This window comes from Hypomesus transpacificus, chromosome 25 (assembly GCF_021917145.1).
Source record: "Hypomesus transpacificus isolate Combined female chromosome 25, fHypTra1, whole genome shotgun sequence".
Classification (NCBI taxonomy): Eukaryota; Metazoa; Chordata; class Actinopteri; order Osmeriformes; family Osmeridae; genus Hypomesus; species Hypomesus transpacificus.
In genome coordinates, this window is record NC_061084.1 from 770,098 (window position 1) to 793,428 (window position 23,331).

At 48.0% G+C, this 23,331-nt stretch overlaps 1 protein-coding gene across 11 annotated transcripts in view; it reads left to right on the forward strand.

Annotated features, from left to right (window-relative positions):
- Positions 1 to 6,239: 6,239 nt before the first annotated feature.
- camk2d1 (calcium/calmodulin-dependent protein kinase (CaM kinase) II delta 1) overlaps positions 6,240 to 23,331 on the forward strand; it is a 51,758-nt gene continuing 34,666 nt past the window's right edge. For 5 of the 11 annotated variants that reach the window (XM_047049199.1, XM_047049202.1, XM_047049206.1 and 2 more), the window contains exons 1-2: positions 6,241 to 6,588; positions 7,635 to 7,729. In XM_047049199.1, coding sequence (XP_046905155.1) covers positions 6,527 to 6,588; positions 7,635 to 7,729 — 157 coding nt within the window. In that variant the 5' untranslated portion in view covers positions 6,241 to 6,526. Of the gene's footprint in view, positions 6,589 to 7,634; positions 7,730 to 23,331 lie in introns of all 11 variants that reach the window. The other 6 variants (XM_047049201.1, XM_047049205.1, XM_047049203.1 and 3 more) reach the window with 2 other exon arrangements.

Genomic DNA, 23,331 nt, shown 5'->3' on the forward strand with positions numbered 1-23,331 from the left:
AACTCAATCTGTCTTTTTAATGGCTTCAAATGACTGTTAAATGCCCATAAAAAGTCTTACACAAGACTAATAATAGATTCCAAACAAAATACCCTACACTTATGTGTTTTTGTTGATGAGTGTAACGTTTTATGTGCCTACAAACAGGGCGAACCCTAAGTGATGGAAGCCAAAGTGTTGGTTGTTAGTACAAGGAAAACAGTTGCCTGTTCTCGTTGGAAAAACATCAAAAACTTGTCTCTTCCCGGCATTGTACGGCTTAAAAGTATATATTATTATACTTTTACTGCCACACACACGACAATAACTGTCATATCCTATCGATCTATCTAGTCCTAGTTGTACAAGCTGTCTGCACAGCCAGGCAGCCAGCCAGCGAGGCAGAGGGGAAACCGTGCTGGCCTGGGGAGTGAAGTACTTCTTTCCCACCCAGACCACCCCTTCTCCAGAAATGTGCCGGGTGCCAAGCCATGACTTCAGACCTTCTCCATGTTAACCCCCTTCCACAGTGGGTTTACCCCGGTCTTCCAGCCAGACTGACATGGAGATGGTTCCCCTGCCTTCTGTAACCCCCCACCTAAACCACCCCCCCCCCCCCCCCCCCCATGCTAAAGACTCTTCCACCTCTAGGTCCAGTGGGATTGAGAACTCATGGGAACCAGATTTAACAAGCAGTGCTGTTAGCCACATATGTGCTTGTATGAATCCCAGGGGCCTTTAAGACTGCTAGACGGATAGAGTGTGATCTCTCTTTCTCATGCATTTCAAAGGTTAAGCCTTGCTGCTCCAACAAAAAGCTCCTCTTAAAAGACTGTCTGGACCAGGAGAACAGTGAGGTATGGGCACCATGTGCTGTGGTGCATTATGGGAGATACCAGTCTTATTTAGCTGCATCCAACTAAATCATTTGCCCCTTGGAAGCCATTTACTCAGAGAAAGCTTTTAAGCCACAACTGTCTGGAAACTCAGCACTTCTTTGAACTGTGGGCAACAAAATCCCTCGTTTGGGAAGAGAAACACCAGCGAGGGAGGGATCTTTCCCACAACCGAGTGAAATAAGACAATACGTGAAGTATTCTCACTGCTGGGAAACGTCATTGTTTGCACGGAGTAATACGGGAGATTAGAAGTGTTGCAGGGTGCGGCGAGACGGCCTTGATCTGCACCAAGTGCTGTAACAGGCTGGAAAAGTGCGTTCCTTTTCATTCAACAGGCGTGCGAATGGCCGTAACCGCGTGGTCACGGTTTCCGCATGATCAAGGTGCAAATGATCCGAATGATGTTTAGCCTCAGGGAACCAGGCAAACTCCGCCGCCAAGAAGGACATCTGAACGTGATGAGTCAGCGAAAGCTCTCGTTTTAAACCACCTTTCCTGAGGAGAGGAGAAATGTCGTCGAAAGGAATGACTTACACAGACACCCGTAATCCATTATTGGGCAGCATTGTATGAATGCAACCTAATGCCCCGAAACACATTGCACGAGCCTGCATTCATATCTGGGCAGAAAGTGGAACATTCCAGTGAGAAGAGGTAAGGTGGATCTGAAAGGCTTAGACACCACCAGGAGCTGACCTACTCATGCTTTACAGTGGTGGAGGAGGAGGGCACACCCAGGAAGTGACCTCAGGGTCACAGATTGACGTGTCAGGATGCTACGTTCTTTGTGGGAGCAGGACACTTTGCTACACATACACAAACAAACACTAGTATATGTCATACCTGATGGAAAGACACTGCTCTATTGTCATTTCAGCTTCCGTGTACACAACCATCAGTTCATCAACATTTTAAGCTGTGACATTTGTGTCCCTTTGAGCTGATTGTCAGTGTGTGCGTGTGTTTGTGTTGTGTGTGTGTGTTTTCCATCACACGTGTTTGTGTTTCTGCGTGTGTTCTGATGGACAGATTATTTGGGCGAGGACTTCTTCCACACCACCAGAGGAACAGACATGGGGATTTCCTGCAATGAGCAATTTCACCCGTGCACAACTGGAACTCCTCTTGGCAGTTAGAAGAGAGTTTGCCTCTCTCTTTCTCTCTTTCTCAGATTTCCTCTCCCCACCTTCCTTTTCTCCTCCCCCTCTTCCTCCCCCGTGTTTCTGTCTCTTCCTGACTGGAGGATCTTCATATGACTGTCGCATTGTTCCTTTCTGGACCACCTTCTCCCCATTTCTTCTTCTCACCATCCTCTTCCCTGTCCACTTGTGTTCATGTTCAGGCGTGTGTGTGCGTTTCGGTATTCCAGCTGTTCTGTCGGTCAAACCTGACAACCTCTCCACACTCCAGCCCTCTAGGCCTCTAACCCTCTAATCCTGCCCTCACCCAGCCCTCAACCCCTCCATCCCTCATCCAAGGGTTAGGGTGAGGGTTAGGCCTAGAGCACCAACCCTCTACCCTTGCAGCCCTCCAGCCCCCAGTCCTCCAGCTCCCACTCTTCCAGTCTTCCAGCCCCCTCTCCCCCAGTCCTCCAGCTCCCACTCGCCCAGTCCTCCAGCTCCCACTCTCCCTGTCCTCCAGCCCCCACTCTCCCAGTCCTCCAGCCCCCAATCCCCCAGTCCTCCAGCTCCCACTCGCCCAGTCCTCCAGCTCCCACTCTCCCAGTCCTCCAGCCCCCACTCTCCCAGTCCTCCAGCCCCCACTCCCCCAGTCCTCAAGCCCCCACTCCCCCAGTCCTCCAGCCCCCACTCCCCCACTCTCCCAGTCCTCCAGCCCCCACTCTCCCAGCCCTCGAGGCCCTACAGAGCCATCCATCAGCAGCCCTTAGCCTCCACCCTCCCTGACCACACACGCCCTCCAACCCTCCTAGGATTGAACCCAAGCCAGCATTACAGGATCCTCCCATTGTCTCTGGCTGAGTCTCTCTCGCTCTCGCTCTCCCTCTAAACCAAACCCATTTTGTCTCTATTTAGTATTCCCAGCTTGGAGCAGCCTATCAGAAGTGTATCCATACGAAAAGATTTATCATTTGTTGTCAGATGCATTAAAAAGTAAATCTCGTTTCTTAGATAAACTTCTGATGGACAGACCTGGGAGCAGGGCAGCAACAGTGAAGGATCGCGGCAAAATGTCCTCAAGACAGAATCATGTATAAACTGTTGGGTTTTCAACATGCAACAAATTTGCAGATTTAACGATGTTTTGACAAGGTTGAGATATTTTTGTGGTTTAGTGTTTTCAGTGGGGGTTTTTTATGACCAGAACTGTCGATTTGAGCCAAGTCCCGACCCAAACTCCAACCACAGAACACACTGTACTAGAACATTCTAGACTAAATGATGTCAGTGGTGACCTTATTGTTGACCCGAGCCATCCCTTGGCTGTGATCAATACCTATATATTACAACCAAGAGCAGGTCCTCCGTCGGTGGAACAAGCTGGTCTCCCAGGTTGAAATGGATAAACAGAAGATGTTTTCTCTTCCAGTGATGTAACCTGCAGCAATTCCCTCAGTTATCCTGCACTAGGAGGTCATTTCTGTTTGTACCACTCTGTGAATTTATGATCATCTATGTATGCATTAATGTAAACAATGCTAATTTATGTGCGTGTACTCTGATATTCTATGTGTATAGGTAAGTATGTTTTTAAGTAAGTGAATGTGTGTGTGTGTGCTCCAAGTCAACGCAGTGCCCTCCAGCTCTCCGTGGTGGAGGTGATACCTGTGGTCCTTCAGCTTCAACCAGAACTGACACCAGGCCCTCCCTCCCCTACCCTGAGCCGACCCTTCAGCCCCCAGACAAGAAACCCTGCCGCGGGGCAGCTCCCTGGACACTTCCTCAGAGATCCAACCAGCCTGGTCATCTGGCAGTCAAGGTTTCCTACAGCTGGAGCTCTGAGGGGAGGAGGAGGAGGGATATGAGGAGGAGAAGGGGGAGGAGGAAGAGGCACGCTCAGAAGAGATGTGAAGGGAGAGCGTGGAGAAAAAGGTGGGGAGGGAAACAAGAGTACGGGAGGTATAGAGAGAGGCAGAGCGAGGCTGAGAAAGAGGGAGAGAGAGAGAGAGCAAAGGCCAAAGGAAAGGTGGTGGGAAGAGAGAGAGAGAGAAAGAGAGAGGTTAAAATAATTAAAATGAGGAAAAGGGAAATGTATAGTGGCAGTCCTCCAAAGATATTAACAGTACGGGCGGCGGGGCAGGCAGGCAGGATGGAGAGAACAATCCCTTCCTCACCATTCCTCCCACATGGAGTCACTTCAACCATTCAGCTGTTCGCCCTCCTGGCTCAGCCCCAACACCCTAATAACCTCCTTCCCCTCTTCTCCTACTACACCACTAATGGGAGAAACAACTGGATAGGTTTACACCAGAGCGCTCTAACCTATCCACCTGTCACAGAGCTGTGTCTGTCAGGGAAATTGGAGAGAATAAATGCTGGCGATTCCGACTGTTGAGGTGGACAATAGTGGGCTGGAATTCCATGACTTAACCCTTTATGATCTGATCTTCCCATTTTTTCCACTCCCTGTGTATGTGTGTGTGTGTGTGTGTGGAACTTTAGAGGCCCATTCTCTCCTGGGCTCCAGTGGGCTCTCATTGACCTTCACACAGAACCAGATGGAGAGAGAGATTAAACACTCTCTCGCTCTTTATGTGAAGTCCACATGTTCCGGATACGCCAGGGGAGAATGAGGAAAAATGTGCCGCCATTAAAAGTTATTTTGTGAAATTTGTCTGACTGGTTTCAGTGTTCACTTTAATAGGAACAAACCATGTGCTTGGGAAGTTGCTAGCTTGTCTAGTAACTCAGTATCAGACAAGGCTGCATCAGGGTTCAATATGATAAATGTGAGAAGTTTACCTTCTGATGCCAAACTGTCAATCACGCAGCTCTGAAACTGTTGCTTTTGGCAATGTGCGCCACAAATATGTGTTTTTGCTGTCAAAATGGGAGGGCCCGCAAACATATGGAAAATACATTCATATTAAAATGTATTGTTTTAATGTCGTTTTTTTGTATTTGAATTGTATAAATCAATATATTTTCAAAAGGTCTCCCTTGTCAACCCTGGAAAACTACTCTTCCCAGGGTTCATAGCTCCCAGCTGTAAGAATGCTCACTGGTCACCAGGAATGTGTGTGGCAAGAACTACTATAGGTAGAACAGTTCCCCAGTCATCCATGGAGTAAAAATAAATATGATGTTTGACTGACTTGCACTGTTTATCCACGATTGAATGATTCAGATCCCTTCCTAGTGTGCCCAAGGCTTCTTCCAAGCTGGAAATTCTGGTTCTGGTCTGTGGGTGATAGTTCACTTAGCATGAAAAGTGATGTGCTCAGTGGTGGCCATTAGGGGTGGACTGTTTCCACTGCTCAGAACACAGTCATTGGATGTGAAGCAGACCCTGTAGGTACCAGACAAGTCCACTAGAAGGCATTATAGTGCAATTAAATGTGGGCACACCCCAACCATTCTAAATATAGAATACATTGTCATGGTGATGGTAATGATCCAGGTATAAATAGTCACTTTTCTAATATGCGATAGGAATGCCACATATATAAGATTTTTTTGAGTGAGGTATTTCATTTACTATGGGGACTGCAGTATTGACATTGGGATAATGAAACAAATACTTGACAACTCTGTCACGGTCGTTTCAATTATGCTTGCACGCAGTACTGAATAACACATGATCTTTTACCATGCCTGCATACTGTGGTCTTTCTCAACTGTTGGCATCTTAGGGCAGAAGCCCTAGTCAAAGATGACATTTGATGGACATGCATTGCTGAGGCAGTTTTCACAGGCGCGCTCTCCGTGACTCACGCATGATTCAGGCTGTGATAGGCTATTCTTTTTACAAAACATCACCAAAGTAGGGCTCCTACGTCATGATTTATATTGTCGTATAAATGGTGAACTCCCCAAAGATGATTACATTTTTGGATAAGTACAGATCATGTGTAAGCATCCAATTAGCGACAGGTGCGCAAAACCAACCTGGTTGCTCAATTATAATAGGTTATAAACGATCTCGTGGAAATATATCAATGCACAAATTAAAAGGACATTTATGGCTACATGGCGTGATTACCGATCAATTGCTGCGTTATTTCATGATCATAAAAAAACTGAGGCTAAATTAGATTTTGGCTGTGATTCAACTGTAATTCAGAGAAGCCTTGGCAATCAGCATCAGCTGTGACCGAGTCCTTGGAGACCAAGGCGCGTCCATGATTTCGACACAGCTAGGGGGAGATATTGCACAGTATTTACAACCAGGAAGCGCTCCTTAGAAAAGTATCTCACGCAAGCCGAAGTGACAGCATAGACGCCGAACAGCAGGTCCCGACGTGCCCGTGAACCCATCAACTCCAGTAGTGCCAAGGATCACTTTGGGCGTAGGAACACATAGTTGAAATTGCAAAGTTGAGACTTGAAGGTTTGAATATATATACAGTTTAGTTTTGATCATTTTTGGAGCGACAAGTGCCACTTGGAACGCAGGCGAGGGTCTGGAGTAGCAGCAACGCTCAAGTCCCAAATCGGTCTTCACTCTCCTGTCTGCTCGCTTTGTTTGCAATGGCAACGACAACCTGTACTAGATTTACCGACGAATACCAGCTTTACGAAGAGCTTGGAAAGTAAGTATGATTTTGGACATAGCTTGGCTGCCCACAGGTTTCTAGAATGATTTGCAGAAGCTCAAAAGTATCTGTCGGTCATATCGTTAATGCTTACCTGTCACCTGTCTGCGAGGCAAAACGTGAATCTTTGAATTTTGTTTATCCTCATTCAACATCAATGAACGTTTATCCAGCTGTATATTTTGAGCAAAATATTTAGGTAAAGCACTCCGCATACTTAGAGTTTTGGCTACATAGAAGTCTCTGCCCTGGTTTGGCGTTTGGTACTTTGTGTTACACCATCAACAAAGCCTTTAAAAGGATTTGGGAGCAGTTTTTTGCATGTAGCCTATGATATGTGGCGTTTTTCAAACACTACTAATTTGAACTACGCGCTGAGTTGTAGTATTTGTGCGTTGTTCACCCTAATTGCTGCTTAGAAAAGCTTAAATGCTCACTAGAATCCAAATCTCGAACGTGAATACGAGCTGTACCACAAGGCAAAATGTTGTTAGTGCTACTTCACTTGGTCTATCCCAGAACTCAAGAGGGTCGGCCCTTTATTTGTTACAGTAGTTTTAAGGGCGGGCATGGTACAGTATGGGGTGGAGAGGACGGGACTCGCACTTTTTACTGCCTATTTACAGCGACGTGTCAAGAAGCAAACCCCTCCCCTCAAACGCCCTCCGTGCGCTTCAGTAGGCCTACGCGCGTTTTTCTAATAATTCCTCATTAATGTAATGCAACTAAGGTGTTTACATATACAGCCTCTTCCAGCTTTATTTAAATAGTGCGATAAAACATTTTTTACATACAATATGTATGTATTATGTGGACACGTACTTCCCATACAGCAGGCTAAAATGTTAAAGATAAAAAAAAATAGAAAAACCTTCTAATGCGCATGAAACTTGCCCTTTTCAGTCTCAAGCATAAATCCAAGTTGAAGCCGTCTAACAGAAATGCTAATCCTTTCATAATTGGACCAGGTGTCACCAGCCACTTAGCCTCAGTGATTGAAACGCCTCTCATTGCTGCCGCCATGTTTGTCTCCTGCCCCGCAGAGGGGCCTTTTCTGTGGTGAGAAGATGCATGAAGATCTCCACTGGACAGGAATACGCGGCCAAGATCATCAATACTAAGAAGCTGTCTGCCAGGGGTAGGACTCTTTGCCATTGTTATACCTTTAAAAGTACTGTAAAAGCTCGTTTTTGTTGTTGTTGAAGGGTCATACAGATGCCAGTACACTACTGGGTCATATGTCCAGGACAGAATTAGTTTGGACTTCAGTATGATAATTGTAAAGGGTTTATGTTTTTCCGAGCAAGCGTATGGGGTTGGATCCCCATCTGAGTCTGTCCATCGTTTTTGGATTGTTCTACATTGAAGAAATGACTCAGCTCCTGAACATGATTCATTTGAGTAGTGGCCTATTTTAGAGTTTTTCAAAGTGGAGTTGGCAACCACTTTCTCACAAGGCGCAAGTTACCGCAGAAACATCCGAGATTTCTCCGCCACTCTCCCCAGACTCCCCTCTTGAGTCATCTGAGAAGTGACTGCTCTTTCCCCTTCATTTCCTCTTCTCATCCCTGTACCCCCAAGTGTGGTTCTCAGTGAAACCACAAAGTTTGACTCGCACACCTCGTACAGAGTCGCATAACAGGCTTACTCTTTTTTGATTTGTAACCTGACACACAAATGTCGCACCATGCTCCCTGACCCTCAAAGGGCACAGAAGGGGAGAATTTGCCTAAAAACCGTCCCCTTCCAGGAGCAGACGACACACAGCCTGACCTTCTCCATGACGGCCTGGCCTGGGGTCTCCCTTCAGCCTGGGGTCTATCTCCAGCCTGGGGTCTCCCTTCAGCCTGGGGTCTCCCTTCAGCCTGGGGTCTCCCTTCAGCCTGGGGTCTATCTCCAGCCTGGGGTCTCCCTTCAGCCTGGGGTCTCCCTTCAGCCTGGGGTCTCCCTTCAGCCTGGGGTCTATCTCCTGCGGGATGATGGACTGCTCTGTCTCCCTGTCTTTTCTTCCCCTACATTTCTTTTCTTCTTTGTGGCTCGCCCTCCTTGGCAGACAGCTGTGCAGAGCGGCCTCGTGGGCTGTGGCTCCTGCTGTTTGCATGGCAGCGCTGATTGATCCCTGCTTAATCTTAATGGTGTGGAGAAAGCGAGACACACACACACAGTTGTAAGAAAACAAATGCACGCAAGCAGACACACACACAGTAGAAAGAAAACAAAATGCACGCAAGCAGACACACACACACAGGAAAGAGATTGCTTGCACACACGCGCACAGTAGATAAGAATACGCGCAGACACACACATGCTCTCAAACACTGACTTGAGAGGTGATTTCACACAGGGAACAGGCGGGGCTTTCCTCGCTGAGCAGACTAACAGAGATTGGGTTTCAGCGCAGAGGGGGATGGAGAGAATAGCCAGAAGAGGGCAGGGATGGATGATGGAGGTATTGGAAGGCGCACCCTCATCTACCAGAAAGCTATCACAGGAGCGGGGGGGACCAGAGCTGGAGGGGAGATAAACCAGCCCGATGCACGTATGAGGTGATGTCATCTCTATAGGGGGGTTCCCATGACGGAGTGTGTTTTTTTGGATTGGTTTGCTTGATGCACACCAGTAGGGTAGTGGCCTAAGAGAAAATGAAGGAGAGGTGGATAAAGAGGATTGAAAGGGATGGGGGGAGGTGTGTGTGTGTGTGTAATGGGAGACATCTGAGATGGCAGAGAGGAGGGGGCTGTTGGAGGCCTCTCCCCCCCAGCCTACTGCCTGTACCACGGACCAAGCTGGGGGGGAAATGCTGAACAGGATGCATACCTCAACATCAGTGAGTTTTATAGGGCAATAAATCCTGGCAATGCACCTGAGGCAGTGATGACAGACAAACCTTTTCAAAATGCATTACAGTTTTAGGCACCAATTCAAGGAGTAATAACAGTAAGTGGACTAATGATTAATAGTAACCTGTGTGTGTTCGCGTGCGTGCGTGTGTGTGTGTGTGTGTGTGTGTAAGAGAATCCGTTACTGCATGGACACACTCCCAAGGTCACGGATGAGCCCAGGGGATTCCTCAAGTGGGTCGCCCACTTGTGATAGACGTTGGCTCGGATTCCAGAGGCTTGTCGGTCTGTGGAACTCCTTAGGGCCCTCGGTGCTAACCCACACTCCTGTTAACTCCTTAAAGGAACAGTGCCCACTGCCTGTTTTTTTCACCTTGCAGGTATTTTGTAAGAAGGCTCATGGTATCTCTCTTAAGGTATTATGCAGTAACTTCATTCTATACTTAACTTATACTTAATGATTGCTCGTTGAATAGTGCTTCTGTGGTTGGAGTATTCCATGTTTTCATATGCTGGAACTGATCTTTGTCCCGTCTATTGCTAATGACCACATGTTCCCGTTATGTCTATAATCTCAATATTTACATGCCTTTTTGGTTAACGCGAGGAACTGATTTCTGAAACGCCGCCTGTGCTTTGCAAAGGTGCCTGAAATCCCTCCCCTCTCCCCATGTTGTTTTGATAATAGGAATGGAAAAGGAGCAGAAATGCGAAGCATTAATAACCTGAAGCTTGTCTTGTTTGACGGTACACACACCCAGTGCTGGTGGAGCCACAAGGTCCAGGTACACTTCAGTGTGGTGTGGAACCGTAGTTTAGTAGCTTTAGCAGCAAATCAACAACTGGCTGCGTGGAAAAGCTGAGGGGGGGGGGGGGGGGTTTGACAGGATATTGTCACTACTTAAGCTCCTGCAGAATTACAGAAGAAGAGATGGAGGTGGGGCGGGGGAGGAAGAAAAGAGCAAGGAGAGAGACAAGAGGCTCAGTCCGATGTCTCTACTCTTGAAAAAGCCTATTCCCATGGAAACAAAGACTTGTCGCTAGTTAAACATAGCCTGGGGGGGGGGGGGGGGGGAGTTTAAAGTGCAGGAAACGTGCTAAGAAAGTTCTCTCTTTCCTCAGTGGCTGTCGGTCGCTCTCCTTGAAACTTTCACTTGTGACAGTCGCCAACGCCTTGGACCCAGGAGCACAAGATTATGCTCGGTCGTCGTCCTTTATCCAAACATGCTATTTGCGGTGACGACCTCGTCCCCACGAGGGGCCGCATGCTTGGCAGAGGCCGCAGGCTCCACGACAAGGTCACCAGAGCCAGAGTGATAAGCCCTCGTCTGGTGTAAAGATCCCAGCCCGGCTCTTTCCCTACTAACGAAGGGTAATGATGATCCAGCGCTCAGAGACTCTGGTTCGTTCTCAGACCAGACAGATGTCCGACCCCCCCCCCCCCCACACACATAAGGCTGCTCCATCACTTGGTTCAGGTTGCCTCAGAGGCCGACGGTGGATTTGGCATGTGATGTCGTGGGCTCACTGGGTGATTTACAGACAATTACTGCACATGTCACAGTTGAAAGACGGGGTGACGTGAAAGGGCGGGTCCTCTTCTGCCCTTTACTGTCAATCTTAACTGCTGGTCTTAATTTGCGTCCTCCGTTTCAAATACCTGACCTTGAGGCCTACTCCAACCGTGTCAGATGACTCTGATCATACCTACGCCACTTCAGGAACCTCATCACTGGCAAGTTGAAATGAGGCTCTTCCTGTGTAGGGTGGATCTCCCCATGGTGAGATTCATTTTTTATCCTGGCTTGGTGCTTTTTACTTTAACCGATGCATTTTATAAGCCTCTCTCTTTATCTGTCTATTCTTTGGCCCGTTTGCGGTCAGAAACACTGTGTGTGACCAGGTGAAGAACAGCCCCACCCCCCACTAACCAACACATCCCAGAAGTTGTATCAGTGTGCAGAAATATGAAATTCCCCTCCTAGACGCCATCTTACATGGCGCACTACATGCTCTAAACATCTGAGAAATGTGGGCGTGTGACGTCAGAAGAACGTGTGTACGTGTGGGCGCATGTGTGTATGTTGATTAGGCTTGCATCCTCCCTAGCCCCCCCCCCCCCCTCCACCCCCTCCACCCCTATCTCTACAACACTGCACGCCTGCACAAGCTAAAAATATCTAATTAGTGAAAGGAGGGGAGGAGGAGGGAGGGAGGGAGGGAGAGAGAGAGAGACAGAGGGTGTCAGTCAATGATAAACTGCCAGAATGAACTGAGCGTGGCTCCCCCGACCCAGCTGGGTCAAAGGAGAGAGAGAGAGAGAGAGAGAGAGAGAGAGAGAGAGAGAGGGGGGGGAGAGAGCAAGAGAGAGAAAGAGAGGAGACCCTAGCCCAGCTCCTTCATGTCCCACTGCACTCCTCATTCACACGCCAGAACTAATGGCTGAATATTCCGGATACTCGTTATTTCCACTCCAGTTCAATCCATCCATGACAAAAACAGACGTGGATGAGCTGGGTCGACAGGGAGCAGAACTGCATGAAAGATGCATGATGAGAGACGGCGCACCATGGGTGAACCACGTGGGAAGTGTTATTAGCTGCCATGTTGAAGGAAACCGATCTAACAAAGCAGGGAGAATCACTCTTGACGAAATCGGAGCATCCCTATGCTGCATGTACAATTGGGAGATGGTGTGTGTGTGTGTATCCTGTGTTTTCAGGAAAGGAACATACCTCTGTCCTGTAATTGTTTCTTGCATCAGACATGTGGTGTTATTGATTCGGTTTAATAGTTTGAGCCTCATCACTGATGCCACTAAGCCAAACTTCTACTTGCGACCAAAGCTCTGGCAAGGAGTTCTCCTTGGAGCGCTAGTCTCCTCAAGGATCACAATGACTTGCTTAGACTGTTGCTCTTGTTGGTTAGTGGTAGCTGGTTTAAACTGTTGTATTCTATTTTAGTTAATCCTATTTTTATTGCTTTTCTACAGGTACACCTGCACTTAGAGATTAATGTTGTGTAATTTAACTTGTTTAACTACATGCTCTTATGGTTTCTTCCCTTTAGCACTATTTTTTGGTTGTTCACAATATGTACTTCTTGTTTTTGACTACCCGCAATGCTGTGGGGCTATCTTGTTGTTATTATCAGTGACCTATGCACTTTGTAAAGCTCTCTCTTGGAAGTCGCTTTGGATAAAAGCGTCTGCTAAATGAATAAATGCAAATGTAAATGTAAACCGTGATGGATATATGTGGATTACACATCTTTCAAACTGGATTTTGTCTTAGGATGTCTGAAGTGCATGGTCTGGTAGGTAGGCATGAACAGCTAACCCATGAACAGACCTGTACAACATATCAACCTATTTTGCATATGTCCAAAACCCACACAGACATACAAAACCTTCACATCAAAATGGATTTCAACATATGTCGCTAAGCCATAGGTATTTGTAAGCTTCTCCTTCCTTATCGATATCTCTCTCTCTCTCTGCTCCTCCTCTGTCTCTATCCCACGATGGAGGGATAAATGGGAACTGTCCCTTGGGTTTGGGTCTAAATCTGCAAGTAGCCAAGTAGGCCAGCCACTTAGCCAATAGAGAGGCTCTTAATTAGGACCATATTGTCTGGCAGGCAGGCCTCTCTGTCTTCCTGTTTCTCCTGCTCTCAAGCCACCAAGACTTGGATATGGAAATCTTTTGTTGTTGTTGCTGTGACCCCTGACCCCTAAATAGCGTTCCTCTCCTTCCCTAGGAAGCTAGGAGGGAGGAGAAGGGCTGTGTGTGTGTGTGCGCCGGTGACCTATAGGAAACCAACAGCTCTGAAGCTTAATAACCTTCCAACAAACCTTATCACGGGCTCATCCGGGCATTGTGACTTGACAATCCTACTCGTGTTAACATTTGAAATGCATGAGCCACACGCACTACATATGCTGCCAAACATGCAATCCCGTTGGGGTCAGGACATTTGGGTACAGTAGCTGGCATGCAAGACCTGAGAAGCAATATATAGACGGTAGATCAGAGGAGACCATTAGCTACCCCCCGCCACATTAGCTAAATGACAGTTCTCTGGGTCTTTCCCTCCTCTCTTGGGTTCCCTCAGGATCATTAGCACGACTTTCACAGAACATCTTGGCAACGTTGACGGCAATGACGGACCCCCCTCCCCTCCTACTTGGTGGACCCCTCCCCCGTAGCGCTGCCCCTCGGTAGTTATCTTCCCACATGTGTCTAATTAAGGCTTCTAACTACAGATCGATCAGGGTGGGGGCGACAGGGAGGTCGTACTAACCTGCCATTAAAGCCGCGCGCTGTGGTGTTCGCGCCACGCCAACGGTACACGCCGCATGCCAACGCTCGGCCTTGTCGAGGTGCGGGGAGAAACTCGCGGCAGGCGGTGCCGTTTCTTAGTGTTCCATTTTCTCTCCTTTCTCACTTTGTCTCTCTCTCGCCGCCTGATTGCGGCGTGGGCGTGCGCGAGGCGGTTCAGTCACACCGGTGACTTCCCCAGAGAGAGTGCCGGTGACTAGTCTTCCTCACGCGTAACCGTCTGCCAGGAGACATGCCACCTACCTGGTTTAGATCACATTTCGTTCTTTTTCTTTTGAATTGGCCCACTGATTACAATGATTACAATACCCTGCATAGAGTCTGTCGGTGTCTCCATGGGGATGTGGAGGAATGGGATGCATGCCCTAGACTGTGCTGATTATATGAAAGAGAGATGGAGATGGTGGGAGGGAGAGAGGAGGATGGAGAGGGGGAGAGAGACAGACTGAGAGAGGTGGGGGAGAGAAGGACTGACATCCTTGTGCGCTCGTATTCCGACGGCAGACATGATCACTGATTAAAGGAAAAGGCGGAAAAAACAGTCTAACAAATAGGGAGAGGTAAGGAACAGCGAACGGGCACAGACATCCATCTGAAAGTGAGCCCACAGGTAGATGGGAGCGATTGACAGAGAGATGAAAGGAGCTCGAGACCGGGATGAAATGAAAGAAAGTGTGCGAGGGGAAGTCTGAGTGCTTGCTCTCCTGTAGACGGGATCTCAAATGAGCCCAGGCCCTATGAAACCAGTGTATAGCCACGGAGGGGGGAGGAGGTCAATACAGCACTCAGGGCACAGCAAGGCTCTGATTGTGGTGCTTCAACTGCAGAGTATTGACGTTTGGATGCGAAGGTCTGAGAAAGGGAGCAATAAAAAATTGTGGAGAGATTAGTTAGGCCTAATGATGGAAAAGGCGCCCAATTGTCTCAAAGACAAAGAGTGAGCCGGAGGGAGGGAGAGAGAGAGAGATGCTGACGAGGGAGGGACGGGGAGTGTATTATAGGTTTAAAATACACCGCTAGAAAAATGTCAAGGAGGAGGACCAAAGAATTCCAATGTACCTGTACTGTTTAAAAATGGCAAATGATCATCTGTGTGTGTGTGTGTGTGTGTGTCGGTCAGCTTAACTGAGCTGTCAGTGTCATGGACGTCTCCGCTCCTGTCTAACCCTGAACAGGAGAAAAAGAAAATTGCATTGTGATTGTAACCCCCGCCCTCAATCGCTAGCTCTGTCAACCCTCGGGCAAAATGGAATTATCGGAGGTCCACAAAAGCTATGTTTTGGTTTTATCGCACTAGATTGTGTGTGTTTACCTTTCATGTTTGCTTGTCCCTGTAGAAGACAGTTCACAGGACTCATATCACAATGCTCACCTGTTCTATCCATTTCATCATTCTTAATCCTGGGGCCGTTTGTGTATGCAAGCAAGACCTATCACTCATTAACTTTTATAGACCGTCTTCTAGGTACCAGGTACTCGTGGTACAGTAGATAAGACGGGCTAAGATAATCCCTTTTAGATCCAAATTAGCTTAGCTACAACCTCCTCCTTATTAATGCCACGCTAGCCACCGCAGTCCGGTGTCCTTACCATGGGGTCACTGACCACAGCTCGAACTGTAGAAACATGACGACGCTGGTTGAAACCATTTACATGAAACAGTTCTTCTAAGCACCCCGTTCCAAAAGATGCACTGTCGTCATTGTGACATTCCCAGATCCGAATTGTGGACGGCAGAAACGCATACGGCACAGCAGCTGTGTGGCTGGGGAGCGTATCTTGCTTTGTTTATCTCGCAGCCGACATCCTGCCTTATCCAGTTAGCAAAACAGGCAGTCAGCATTGTTTTCCAGTTGTTGGAGAGACTAGGCCTCTAGAACCTAAATAAGGTGTTTGGATGTAGGATCTTGTGTATTGAACCTGTGGATAACACCAAATTAATCAGTGATGTGTGACGTTTCCAATGTTGAGTCATTGGTTTTACAATTGGTTCGTGATGATAAACCAGATGACTTTGTCTTTCCTATTCCTCCGAAACCTATCTCCTTCAACATTTTATCAGTGAAAAGTGGATAACACCTATCATTCCTGTTTTATCACTCGCTTATTTTTATTACACCCTTTTATTCCATTTTCTTTTTTTTTTACACCCTTTTTCATTTTTAGGCTTTTCTCTTCTCATCCCTCATCTCCTGCTGCTTCTCTGAAATAGGTTCTTCCCCTGCTCTGTCCTCGTCCGTATCTTATTAAAGTTAGCGTGCCGAGGTGGAGCCAGGGGAAGGGCCCCCTCCAGACAGTAGCTGGTTAGCTCCGTGCTCAGACAGTAGCTGGTTAGCTCCGTGCTCAGGCCAGAGAAACCTCACAGGCTCAGTCGTCACAGTTCAATGATCAAATGCCAAGATGTATTGAAAAGCTGCAGTGAAAAAGGAAATCCTTTGCTAATGGTTATATCATAGAGCACTCTATGATATATCACCCCCCCCCCCCCCGCGCTCCACACGCACACACTCACATACACACCACACACACAATTTTCCTGAACTTATCTGATTCTGACCACTTCTAACATCTAACCCAAGATGGCATTTGGTACATCTAGAAATGTCAAACTGCTGCCGGCAGCCCTCATCTTTTGAAACGTCTGAAAGCCTCAGTGGGTTATTGGGTTAAACTCTTTGTCACCCGTCATCATTTGGCCACTGGCTAGCCAGTAGAGTCTCACAGCAACCAGCCAAAAGAAGAAAAGATACAATAAAACAGACTGCTTTGGCCTCAGGAAAGATACAAGAAAACCAACAGAAAAAAGCATGTTAGCAGTTACAGCTACAATCCTCTTCCTATCTCCTGAGTGTGACCATCGTGTCCAGTGCTGTGGGTATTCTCAGGATGCAAATGTCCCTTCACAGTGTGGTCGGAGACGGCCTTGAATGCTCCACTGTCTCCCTCCATCGATGGAAATTTTCACTTTGAATATCCTTTTTCCAAACAGCCACCAAACAAAGGGAGAGTACTAACACTGCTGGTTTGGACAAAAGACCCATGTAAAGTGGGAGCAGGATGACTCATTGAAATATAAGGTACAATTAAGTTCTCAGATCACAGAGGGGGGGAAATATTTTTTCCCCATTGTGTTTTAAGGCAACTCGATGGCTCACGGTCTGAGTAATTAGAGCTAATGAGGTTTTGTAGCCTGCTGTTGTGATGAACTCCCTTCACTTGAAGGTGACTCACATCTGCTGAAAGCCAGGAGTGTGTGTATGTGCGCACGAATGTGTGAATGAGACCTCATGTCACTTTTGATTAGGTCTTTGTCATTTCTATTATGGAGAGTTGGCTTCTTTGGTGACACATGTCACCAAAACAGGAACCAGAAAGCCATGGCAAATGCAAGCTAATTATTCAGCTTGTGTATCCTGTGAAGGCACAAATCAACATTCAGCCTTTTCTATCTCACCAGTTCAGTTATTTTTGCTAGCCTTTAGGGAGTTTTGAAATTGTATTGGTATGATAATTCCTCTCAGTACGATGGACAGACTAGATTAGAAGAACATATAAAGGTGCGTTAGACTAAAGGACAGCCTTAATTGGAGGCCACTCCGCTTGGCCAGAGGTGCCAGAAGTGTTCAGATTTTTATCATATGTAATCCCACTCTGTAATCCTAGTCTCGTGCTGACACACACACACACACACAGTGTCAGTCTGACCCCCAGATGCTCCCTCTCTGCTTGTTCTCTGTCCCAGATGGCAGAGAGCAGGGGATTACAGTGTTGTAATTCCCGCCTCCAGCAGATTAGATTACATTCATAATTTGGCTGCGTGACTGGGTTGGGTTTTACACACAAACATGCACGCACACACACTGGGTTGCTATCGTCAAAACCAATCGTATCACACAAGTCTCTCTGTCCGTCACTGAGTTTAAGAGACTCGACACTTTCAGTCTGCACAGGAGCAATGTCAAATGTTCTCTTTCTGGCATATCTTCCCTATGCTTTACAGCCTGCTTTACAGCCTCACTCCAGAGTCAAAGGTGAACATGTGCTGTGTGTCTGCTTTCTGTTTCATCTCCTCCTTCTTTCTGGCTCTCTCTTTCCCATTTCTCTTCCTCCCTCCGGCGATCACTTTCACATCTCTAATCCCACAGTGAATCTGATTAGTGGAATGGTCTCTTCTTGGTTTGGCAACAGATAATGTCTCCTGCTGGTTAGGACTGCCTTGTTTCACTCTCTTTGAAACGCATAAGCAAATATGACTTGTCTCTGGGGCTTTTTTTGAAAAGCTCCACTTCGCTGAAACCTCTTAGACAGAGATGAGAAGGAACACACACATCGCAAAGCCTGAATGAATACCAGTTGTCAGAGGAGTCTAACCTACTTCTACGGAAGTCTTTAGTCTTGTGCGTTAGGTACCTTAATCCTTTCTACAATGTCAACAGTTTGAAATATTTATAAAACCCTGTAATGCACTCCCTCTCTCCAGTCTCTTGACTAAAGCACAAGCACTTCAAAGTGCCTAAACTAAAGGAACGGGTTCTGCAGACACACTCTGCATCAGCCCGGCTCCCAGCAGATTGACTCATAAAGCAAACCCCTGTTTCCTGGTATTAGTGACTCACCCTTTCAAACATGCCTCCAGAGGGGAGAGGATGAAGTGAGACACAGGGAGGAAAGGGGGGCGGGGGAGGAGAAGTGACCCTGCAGAGGACTTGGAGTCAGACTAACCCAGGTTGTGTGGTTCCGGTGGAGGCGTGTGCTCAACCCTCCATGTGATATCATGATAATGACATCTGGGCTAGTGTTGGGAATTGGAGCTCTCACTGTCCCTGGGGAAGTGTGTATTTCTTTCTGTCTATGTCTCTCTCTCTCTCTTTCTCTCTCTCTCTCTCTCTCTCTCTCTCTTCATTCTCTCCTTTTCCCTTATCTTACTCCTCTACCCATCTCTCTCTCCCCACCTTCCAGTGAGTTCCCTACTGGGTCTCCCCCCCAGTCTCTGGTGGTCACCCATTGCAAATGAAAGGGACTTCTCAGGTCAGGCTTCGCAAACAGACGGGCTAATCAGCCCTCTCAGCAGCCCTAATCTCTCTGTTCTGTGTACACAGCCAAAGCCTTGACCGCTCTCCTCAATCTGGTCAGGTGGGAGAGAAGCGCAAAGACTAGCAGAGACTGAGGGTGCGTCCTCCAATCGGAACCTAGCATAGGCCTTCCCACGCCTTTTAGATTTGTGTGTGTCTAACAGGTGTAGAGTCTGGGACTTGTTACCAATCTGTGTGTGCTCCAAGTCAAAGATTAAAAAAACAATGATAAGAATTGCAACAAAAGGCACAATTTGTACTTAATATGTTTGTCTGAACCATGCTGTGTAGGGGGTAGTTCATGCTCTGAGATAGTGCAGGGCTAATGCATCACGGGTAACTTCATGAAGCTCTCTCTGGAACTCCAGGAATTCATCTCCCCAGGTCAGGCAGGGTACAGGCGGGGGAGCTGAGTTGCTGGACCAGGGGTCGGGGGGTTAAAGAGAGACGTGTCATGTCACCCACTGCGCCGAGTGGATCCTAGAGATCCCATCCAGGTCAAAGGTCACAGTGACATGTGGTAGTGTGCGACCTGGAGAGGGGGGTGGAGGAAGTGAAATCACGAATGGCTCAGACCCTGCCTGCGACCCACCGATTTTGAAGAACTGAATACCCTTGGAATCCCTCCATATCCAGCTTTTGTGTACAGTTGGAGGATTACTGGTGACCTATACGTGCTAGCATATATGGTAGCATACTGTGAGGCCTTGTCTTACCTAACATATATAGTGTATCAAACCATAGACCTTTCCATTACAGAATTGAGATTAGTTTTGTTCTCATTGAAACTGAAACAGGCTCTTGGGGGATCTGAATTATTATGGAGATTGGCATATTCCGCATCAACGTTCCCCTTCTGTGGAAATCAGGTGTCATCATGGTTAAATATATACATGATGAGCTTCCCCCACCGGTCTCCACCGGCCTTAGTGATTCAGCTTTGCGAATGAAGAAGACCGTCGGAGAGATTGACAGGTCGTTATGAGACGAAGGATTCCTGGTTAGACTGGGGAAAGCTGGGTAACCCAGAGTCATTCTTGTTCCGGATCGCCCAGGCCACACATCTTATACGTGTCTAATGTAGCAGAGGAGAAGATGTAATCCAATCCTGAGCAGCTCCGAACGCTGTCCAAAAAAACGTCTTGAGATGGAGAGGGAGGGAAAGAAGGAGGAGAGAGAGAGAGAGAGGCTGTCAGTGGGGGTTGTCTCCAGTAACACAATGTGCTGGATTACCTAGAAGAACCGGAGCAGACATAACACTACCTGCTGACATGGGATATTTACCTGGTGGCCTCTGGGGCACCTGTGCTAATTGTGTTAGCTCCTGCAGACATGATGAACTCTTTTTGTCCACCCAGACGCAGGTGTCCTTTAGAAATGAGGCAAGTGTTTCTCGGTGAAAAGGGTTAGGGTCAGCTAGTTACTCCTGTTGAGTTTGCTGGGCTGGTTGATGTTATATAGGTTGTTCCATTGCCTCAACTAGTGGTAGCAGTCATGCTCGTGCGCGCACACTCATAGGTCTAAGGAGCACAGCCAGAGAGTGATTGATGCGTGGGGGCTGTTGTAGTTCTGGGTATGTTTTGGCTCAACCTCTCGGCACTGAAATATGTTGCTGCCGTCTCACACAATAACATGATTTTTCATCAAGTCAGGCCGGGAACACTGGAATGAGAACACCAAAGATAACTTGTTAAGGTCTGGTTCCCCAAGGCTATAATTAAGTCACTATTACAAGTTACAGGATGAAATGGTTGTTTTGTTGAAAGTGTGTGTGTTGGCTAGCCTATGGGAGTGGGATGAGGGTGGTGGGTGCTGGTAGGCTGAGCTATGCCCCCCTCATCCTCTCTCTAGGCTTTTAATGTTAACCTTAATCCTCCTAAGCCTGGAGGATAGTCGTGTTTGTGTGTGAGAAGGATGGGATGCCCGCCCCACAGTGTTTAGGTCCATTACATCTGTAAGCTAAATCGGGTCTGGACATGCTCAGAGATGGATAGAGAGAGAGAGAGAGAGAGAGACTGGAAGGGGAAAAAGAGAGGGGGGTGAAGGGGATAGAGAGGGAACATGGTTTGGCCTACTGTAATATTCGGCACAGCTCTATGCTGTAACTGCAGAAAACATGATGCAGTGGAATCTGTGATAGTCCAGAGGAGCTGCTCTGGATTTGACCCTGTGCTGCATTCTTTCACATTTCCATGAGCACGTTCTTTGGTGTGTGTGTGGGGGGGGGGGGGGTTTAAACGTCCCTCCAAGTGTTTACTGTGCTATGAATCTTTTTTTGCATGAGTGTTTGGGATGTCAGAGAAGTCGAGCACTTAACCCGTCTGGCTTCTCCGTCTTTAGAGTTCAGCTAAAAGCCACAAGCCCTGGAGTGAGCGGGGTGTTTGGGAGCAAGACGGGTTTTAGAGAGGTTGGAAAGGGGGGGGGGGGAGGAAGGAGGAGGAGGAGGAGGAGGCTGGAGAAAGAGGAGGAGGGGGGGGGGGAGAAGGAGGAGGAGGGGGGGGGAGAAGGAGAATGCAAAGAGAGAGGCTGAGGGGTCCGAGCTAACTTTCTTTTCTGTTGCCAAGGAGACGGCTATGTGTAAGCCATCAGGATGATGTCACCCCCGGTCGCAACCCTTCCTTCTCCTTCCACCCCTTTTTCGCCGAGGTTCCATTCGTTTTCCCCAGAGAGAGGAGAGACTCGGCCTCCTTCAACACATGCAACAGTCGAGTGTAGACCAGCAGGCCTGCCTACATCAACACATGACCTCACCGAAAGGCAGCCCTCATCACTCAGACATGAACTCTAATGGGTGTTAGGAGGTGACCTAGGCTCCCCAAGGGAACTCGAACAAACACTGTGCGCACACACCCCGCTCTCCAGACCTGCAGCGAGCAGCCAAGACGTTGATAAGTCATTTGTTTAAATTTGATCAAGCCGCGGCGATACACAACAACATGACTTTCCACCCGGATTATTTTTCGGTGTCATTTTTCCTTGACGGCTTATTTCCACGTCTCGTGGCAGCAGCAGCGTCTGCCGTTCTCTTGTCTCACACAGCTCGTTTCCCCCCGGACTGCAGCTGACAGTGGCTGGAGCCAGGGCCTCTCGCACTCATGAGGGCGGAAATGCTTTCAGTCTAATTACTGGGCAGGTTGAGGTCTCTGCACGTCCAATGTTCGCCCCCTTTTCTCCTACTCTCCCATGGCTTTCTCTCTCTTGCTCTGGCTCTTTCGCATTCTTTCTCTCCCCTGCCTCCACCTCTCCCCTTCCCTCCTGACCCGCGCCCTCAGACACTACCTCTCTCTCTCTCTCTCTCTCTCTCTCATCCCTCTCGATTTGACTCTCTCTGTTCTCTTTTTATTAAACTGCCTGAACTCCATCCCGCTATTTTAAATGCCCCCTTGGAGCTTTGACGCCTTAAACAATGCAAGGCTTGAAGCCTGCACCTATTTGAATGGCCCAGAGGATATTTGCGTGCGGTGACGCGGAGGCAGGGAGGGATACAAGAATAGCCGGGTCGAGGGAGAAAAAAACAACAGCTTGATCATCTCAACTGAGATGTGACAGCCAGGTGGACTGACAGACAGACAGGTAGTCAGAATTGAAAGCTGGCAGACGGTGCAGGAGTTTGGCAGGGACACGGGCTGGACAGCGAGATTTTGGCAGAGCTGGCAAACAGACGTGGCGACAGACAGATGACGGGACAGAATGGAGAGTCATTGACAGACGCAAAGAGATGGACAGGCAGAGAGACTGTCAGGTCGAGAGACAGAGAGAGAGAGAGAGAGAGACAGACTGGCAGGCAGAGAGACAGGGATTCCATGCTTCGGTATCCTTGAGAGGAGAGCTGAGTCCAGCCAGCTTTCACATGGCTGGGTCCAGCCTCCAAGCCTGCTGGAGAACTGCACAAACATGAAAAACTTGAAAAACAGTGAAAGACATGTAACATGAAAGGGGAGGCAGCGGAGCAAGGGTGCCCTTGGAAAGAAAATTGAGATAAGCAGTACAATGTGAGCATCTAAAATAGAGACTTCGAACACGCGTATCTCTCTCTCCCCCTCTTCCGTTGCAGACAAGATGCAGACAGATCCTTCAGCCAGAAAGCAGGATGAACTCTGCTTGCTTGTCCAGGCGCGCCAGACGACACACACACACACACCGCTCTCACCTCAACTAAATCCCTGATTATCCCTCCTTCCACCTTTTCATTCCTGCATCTCTGGCACCAACCCCCTCAAAATATTCATCGATGTTTGTAGCCCCTGCAAGTCCATCGTTTACCTTTTCCCCTGCCTCTTTCCTCACCCCCCCCCCCCATCCCTCCCTCCTGCTACATAACTTCAGCACTGTCCTTATCTAAATGGCCAGGCCCAGGTGTCACACAGCTATGGCACCCTTGTTCCATTGAGAGAAATGTCATAGTGAGTGTGTGTGTAGGCGTTTGTGAGTGTGTATGTATGCGTTTGGTGCCAGTGAAAAACACCGGGTAAACAAGCCACCCTCTCCC